The following is a 6,981-nucleotide window of genomic DNA, read 5'->3' as shown; positions in this document are numbered from 1 at the left end:
TATTTTAAACTTTCCATACAGCTTTCTCAACTTATTGTTGTACGTCTTAGCAAACCTAATCATATAAGAAAGAAATGTGAAAGATGACAATAATTTTGAAAATTTAATTCATTTTCATGCATTCCATCTTACACAAGGGGGCCTCGTACAACTGTATGACCGAAGACAATGACAAGGAACCCGCGGATCCATATTCGGTGGCTCTGATTCCCTAATCTCCTTCATGAACCCTTAATTCAGAGATATTATTAGATAGATCATACCCATCATGAATCTAGAATAAAATTACTATTTTTTTAAATATGTAATTACTCCATTCCAACATCTTAGGTCCATTTAATAATTTCTTTCTGTCTTTCTTTTTTTACTGAAACGGATGATTCATATAATTCTAATACAGATATATCTTAAAAAAATTAAAAAAATAATAAATTTTGAAGCGTTCTATCATCTCAAAGTATTTCTGGAATGATTAGCTACATAGGAGACCTTTTAACTTGTAAATATGTTTGGTTTAAAAGATCATCTCATGGTCCGGATGTATTTTCGCCATAGAATCTAATAATTTCTCTGGGTTGGTGGATTGAGGTAGGTGGCTCTAAGCATGCACTTCCTTATTATACATATCTACACGTGCCACTCTTCTTAGCGGTTGGTATGGATTCTATACGGGCACCCTAAACACCAAATAAATCTATCCATGTAGCAAAACATCACCACGTCTTCCCTCCTTCCTCCCCGATCTCCTCCTCATCTCTTACTCTCTTCCGGTCAATCCATGGAGCCCAACTCCCCATCCCAAACCCTTGAAACGCCTGTCCTCCAGTCCCAATCCCCAGAAGACCAACAGCAACAGCCTCTAGAGCTCACCAAGACCCTCCCCATTGCCTCTATTTCCCTCTCCCTCTCCCTCTCCCTCTCCTCCTTCCTCTCCCCTCAACTCCACTCCTCCACCAAGAAACCCTCCCTCTCCCCCTTCTCCCACCTCAAAATCCCCTCCCAGATCTCCTCCCTCTCCCACCTCTCCCTCTCCTCCACTTCCCCCAAACCCTCCTTCAAAGCCTCCACCCCCTCCAGCATCGCCAACTCCCCCCTCCATTCCCCCTCCCCCCTCCTCCGCCGCCGCCCCGCCGACCCTTCCCACTCCGCCGCCGGCCGCCGCTGCACCGTCGTCTGGTTCCGCGCCGATCTCCGCGTTCACGACAACGAGGCCCTCAACGCCGCCTCCAATGACTCCCTCTCCCTCCTCCCCGTCTACCTCTTCGACCCCCGCGACTACGGCAAGTCCTCCTCCGGCTTCGACAAGACCGGCCCCTACCGCGCCACCTTCCTCCTCCAGTCCGTCGCCGACCTCCGCCGCAGCCTCCGCGCCCGCGGCTCCGACCTCGTCGTTCGGATCGGCCGCCCGGAGACCGTCCTGGTGGAGTTTGCCCGCGCTGTCGGCGCCGACGCCGTGTATGCCCACCGGGAGGCGTCGCATGACGAGGTGCGGGCGGAGGAGCGGGTGGCGAAGGCGATGGAGGAGGAGGGGGTGGAGGTGAAGTACTTCTGGGGGAGCACGCTGTACCATATGGATGACTTGCCGTTCGAGTTGGAGCAGATGCCGTCGAATTACGGGGGATTCAGGGAGAAGGTGCAGGGGGTGGCGGTGAGGAAGACGATCGAGGCGCTGGACCAGATTAAGGGGCTGCCGTCGAGAGGTGATGTCGATCCTGGGGAGATTCCGAACTTGGTCGACCTGGGGCTCAAGCTGGCGCCGACCATGTCTCAGGTTTGCCCTATCATCTCATATTCTTGTTTACTTTTGTTTTCCAGTTGCTGGTTTGTTCTGCCATCTCAAATTTGTAATTTTTTTCTTAAGCAAAAGGAAGTGAGTTTAAATTAGAAATGAATCAGGAGTGGAACAAAATTGAAACCTGGCACTTATAGGCAAGCCAAGGCAGAGTAGGAAGAACTAAGAAAAATATGGAATATGGAATAGGTAGAGTATTGATTCATTTTGAAAAAAACAATATTCCTATCTAAAATAAGTGTTGTTGGAATATCCTTTGCTTTGAGTGGAAGTTAAAATTTTTCTTTCACAGCATTTGTGATTTCCTTGGGAAGCAACTCTGAGATTATAAGTGGCCAAATTTCCAAATTCACATAGAAATCCGGAATTTATTACAACACAAGGAGGGATAAAAGGAATTGGTGATTGTTCAAGATCACATTGACATGAGAGCGATAATCTTTGCAAGTATTTGGGAGAAGCCATTACGAAATTACCAGCAAGTACTCCGATGGGGCTCTCTTTTCTGAAAAAGAAATCTTTACAATTATTTGCTTGTCCACCTTGATGATTGGCTACTTGCCCTGGGCCATTACACAACTAAAATACGCTCATAACAAACATCTGGTTGTAGTGCTGATAATTAATAATTGAAATGCTTGTAAACCTAGTGAATCATTCATAAATTTAACATGGTTGATAGTATCACCAAATTACTGACCCTCCTACTAATGATGTGCTTTTCTTTTCTTTAATTTGGAATAGAGGTATCTCATATTACTGAATTATGGCAAATTGATTCCTAGCATTTGAATGCCAATTTTCTTAGAATGTGTGCAACTCTTTTTCCTTTTTTGGCAGAGTGCGGGTTGTGCAATTCCTAGAGTGATGCAAATGCCCTTAGATACTTATTAATTAATGTACTATGACAAGTTGAAGAGGCCAGTTCTTCCAATTTCAGTTTCCTTTCATGTGACAGATAATTCCCACTCTCAGGCCTCTCTGATCCTCTGTTATAGGAAATTTCATGAAGGCTGGTGATGATCAACCTGCCAGAGCGTGTTATGTATTCCCAAGAGAGAGCGGACAACAAGCACAAACTACTTTAATGACAAAAGTTGGCATGATATTTCAGCATAAAAAGGCATATCAAAACCAAGAAGCAGCCTTTCTTTGATCATTGATAAGTAAAAGAACATGCCACCAGGAAATTCTACTTTGAGGTGAAGATTGGGCTTAAAACATTAGATAGGTTGTCAAATAAGCTTGGTGGTGCATCTAGATTAGCAAATTCGAGTCCAAATACTAAAGCGACGGACCATACAGTGAAGACTGCTTTCTTCTTATGTCAGGAAGACCCAATGATTCAGCAGTCATATCTTAGTCTCTCTGTTTTTCCTCTGGTTTCTGTAGGAGAATAACTGATGATTAGGAAACTAACTCCTGTTTTGAGTGAAAAAAATAAATCCAAATATGTCCTTGTTCTGAGTCCTTTTTGAGTTATTAATTGATTTACTAGATCAGAGGAACACCTTTAAAGTGAATCTTGGGATTTTACTCCTTTTAGGCCTTGATAATGCAAAAGGTATATTTTAGGTTCCCAAGGGTTTTTCTTGGTCCTGTCAATAAATGGCTAAAGCTGTCTTGTGATTCTGGCCTTCGATATATTGGAACTTGAGGAATGATAATGTGGAGTATGTGAAATTGAGGGCAGTGTACGCACCTAGAATTCTCACCAACATGAGCAGGCCACCATGATAGGGTTTCCCTTACACTCTTTCTACACATATATTCCTACAAAAAAATTACGTAATAACCAGAAATGCTTGGTATTTTTATCTGATCCATAAGTATGCTAAGCTGGGTTTAATTTAGTTATGGTGGGCTGGTTTTCTGAAATTCTTGTCATGTCTGCAACACATGTACATATGCACACTATGTTTTTTTGTATATAAAACTATGTAAAAGCATGTTCCATCAAGTTGATCAATATGATGAGGTCCAGTATATTTTTTATGTTAAAATTTTTGAAACAAATTCTACAAGAACCTTAACTGAATTAAAAGCAAATTAGTAATTTGAATTGAATTATTAATATCAGATTAAAAATCAGTTTCTTGTGAGATCTGACTCTGATTTGTGCTTGTTAGCAAACTTATATTGTAAAAGAACACATATCACCACCCTACCAGTCCACAAGAAAGGAAAGGAAAGGAAGGGGGGGAGGGGGGGTTGGTGTGGGAGGGTCCTTTGATGCATTGCATGGCTATGAACAATTCATGGATTAATATAGCTAGAAGTCTGAAGCATAAAGCATATGACTATGTAGGTGGCATGGCAACTTCCTTCTACTTGTGTATTTAGGTTGCGGTGGCCAGGTGATGCTGATGTTTTAAGCACCTTAATTATTATCTGAATGTGCATGCAGCTTAACGTTATTGTACTTTGATTTTGTAGGAAAAGGTCATATGAGTGTGCCTTTGGAGATGCTACATTTAATTTGAATATTGTATTCCCTTATAACCTTGAACTTTAAATGGTAGTTTTGTACTTTTGGGGCAGGAGCTGTTGAGTCTGCTTTATATTTTGATATGGTGAATCATCAGTATCACTAAATTCTGTATAAAGTGCTGGTCTCTGCAGACCATAACAATGATCGCTCTTTTTTTTCCCAAAGCACATTGACTCTGATTTTAGACTTCATTACATGCATGTTGGAACTGTTTTTGTTTTCTACATCCATGATGTTGCTGTCAATCCTCTAGTTTTCACTACCGCCTTGACACTGACATTAACTTCTTTCAATTTGGATACCTTAAACAAATTATTTATTCAGTTTCTATACATTTGAATATTGTTGTTTAGATGACTAAGATCTGTGGCTGATTGATGCTGAACAATGTATGGATGTGATGTCTGAACCTAATGGTTGATAGGAATTTTATGATATATGAACCATGAAAGGCAACTGTTGTATATCGAATTTATCTAACCAAAACATAAATGATTAAAAAAAACTATTTTCTGTCTTATTAGGCTTGTGACTTTTCTACGTATGAAAAGAACACTTGTGGTCCGATGAGCTTATATTGTCGGATACCTGTGAAGAAAAATAGGAAATGGGATCCTGATAACCATGCAACCTTCCTCTGGAAGTTCAAGTCCTTTCGGAAGCAAAATTAAGTTCAATATCATTTGGTACTTGATGTGAGTGGAGTCAATTGTGCAGAACGCCCTGTCAGTTAGCTTCATGGAAACAGATGTCAGGTGATAGATTCACATAACTATATCATCAGAAAATCTCGGTATGATATCGCCAGATGGAGCTCAGCCTCATCTTTGTTACAATTAACTTGTGCAGTTGAAATAATCCAATCAAGGCTTTTTTCTGAACAAAAATATTCCTATAAAATTTATGTTACAGAATCATCTATATGGCATGCTTTTTTATCGTTATTCTGGAAAGTGAAAAACTTGTGTACAGTTTCATAGTGGTACAGATGTCTTTTATCTTGGGACTGTTGTCATTTGTCTCTTTATTATTCCTGCTTTTAGATCATGTCAATTTTATCTGCATCTGTTTTATCTGGATTTTAGGTTTTTCTCTTCTCATAGAACATAGCCAAATGCAATACCATCATGCAGTCATCGAAGCAATTTTTTCATGACATATACAGTAGTTTTGATGCTAATTGTGTGATGTTTTCATTCAGGATGGGAAACCTGCCCCAAATGCTTCACTTGTGGGTGGCGAGACTGAAGCCTTAGAGAGACTGAAAAAGTTTGCAGATGAATGCCGTGCCCAACCAAAGAGAGGGGATAGTACTCGGGATAGTATCTATGGTGCTAATTTCTCCTGCAAAATCTCACCATGGGTAGCGATTGGATGCCTTTCTCCACGTTTCATGTACGAGGAGATGAAAAAGACTGCAACAAGGTATGTTTTGTTGGACGCCTACTTATTTCCAAGGTCTGGATGAGGCGTAAAGAGTAAAACAACAGCTCGATATCATCATTCCAGTTTTTCAAGAAACACCTTCTTTATTTAAAATTATGGATTAGGTTGCCCAACTTTATTGTGTATATGACGTAAATTTAATTTTTATTTACAGAGTAATATCTGCCTCCTCAACTCCAAAGACTGGTGCTGCAGCAGATAATGGAATGAACTGGCTAATGTTTGAATTATTATGGAGGGATTTCTTCAGGTGGTTACCGACCATAATCTTTTCTTGCCACTCTTGTAACTGTGGATCATGTGTGCGCTATTAGTTGTCTACATTGTCAATACACTAACACAAAATGAGACTTAATAGTCTTGATAAAAGATTTTTTTTCTGTAATTAATTTCTGCATTGAACTTACCTTGTACACCCAGAAACTCTGGATTAACGCTCCATCCAGCTAAATGCTTGATAAATTGCCTAATTATATTTGAATCATACTTGTTTCAGGTTCATCACTAAGAAATACAGCTCCCCCACAAAAAAGATTGAAGCTGAGCCAGCTACAGCCTGCACCGGTGCTCTTGTTTGAGTCTTCTGGAGCCTGGAGATGACCCAAAATCAAAAGTCGGCATTCAATTCAACCTGGCCTGTGCGCTAAAATGTAGTTTCTGAAATACTAAGAGACTTTTGTCAATCCCATCTCTCTCCCTCCAATAACTTGTAGCTCTTAAACTTTCTCATACATTGGTCAAATTTTGGTCTGCGGACATAGTTATCTCATGTTTTGGAGAGAGGCATTTCCATCTCCCCTGCATTTGATATCTTTTTTTCCTATTGCTTTTGCTTCATCAGGGAATTAATTGGGTATTTAGGGTATCTGCAGGCCATAATCAGACAATCCAGTCGATTGCTTCGATGGAGATCGCTGGTCATTAATTCAAGGAGGAGATTTCCATGTCCAATGACTTTGGACCATTGGCCACGTTGGCCAATGCTTATCAGGTTGCCTTGCAATCTTGACATCATCTTCATGGTAGCCTACTCTTTTTTAATGCCAAGTAATCTTTGAGCGAAATAGAGAATTCCTACTGCGTGATGACCCATGTGGATCTGCTTCATATTGTGCATGAGAAGCTTATAAATTTTTCATTTCAGATAAATTATCTATATTTCTCTCTAGACTGCAGTCCAATAATTCCCCTTTCTGTTGAGGCTGGTTTATCTGAGGAGGTTGCTCTAGCTAGGAAATCTGGTGGTTGTGCA

General features: G+C 40.6%; 1 protein-coding gene across 1 annotated transcript; it reads left to right on the top strand.

Annotated features, from left to right (window-relative positions):
- Nucleotides 1–650: 650 nt before the first annotated feature.
- On the top strand, nucleotides 651–6,532 carry LOC103703707 (blue-light photoreceptor PHR2-like). Its single transcript, XM_026803190.4, has 4 exons — nucleotides 651–1,771; nucleotides 5,485–5,708; nucleotides 5,884–5,979; nucleotides 6,226–6,532. Exons 1-4 carry the CDS (start codon nucleotides 779–781, stop codon nucleotides 6,305–6,307), a joined length of 1,395 nt encoding a protein of 464 aa, XP_026658991.4. The 5' UTR covers nucleotides 651–778; the 3' UTR covers nucleotides 6,308–6,532.
- The last annotated feature ends 449 nt before the right edge of the window (nucleotides 6,533–6,981 follow it).

The sequence above is a fragment of the Phoenix dactylifera genome, chromosome 8, assembly GCF_051530095.1.
Source record: "Phoenix dactylifera cultivar Ajwa chromosome 8, Ajwa_hap1_PhDact_Kaust_v1.1, whole genome shotgun sequence".
In the NCBI taxonomy this organism is placed as follows: domain Eukaryota; kingdom Viridiplantae; phylum Streptophyta; class Magnoliopsida; order Arecales; family Arecaceae; genus Phoenix; species Phoenix dactylifera.
The sequence above is the reverse complement of the archived record's forward strand: the minus strand, read 5'-3'. Positions and strand labels throughout refer to the sequence as shown.

Bases quoted from the DNA above. Each gene is read 5' to 3' on its own strand.
- LOC103703707 (XM_026803190.4), top strand. From the start codon at position 779: ATGGAGCCCAACTCCCCATCCCAAACCCTTGAAACGCCTGTCCTCCAG. The intron at 5,709-5,883 runs GTATGTTTTGTT...TTTTATTTACAG, and splicing joins ATGAAAAAGACTGCAACAAG to AGTAATATCTGCCTCCTCAA. The intron at 5,980-6,225 runs GTGGTTACCGAC...TACTTGTTTCAG, and splicing joins TTATGGAGGGATTTCTTCAG to GTTCATCACTAAGAAATACA.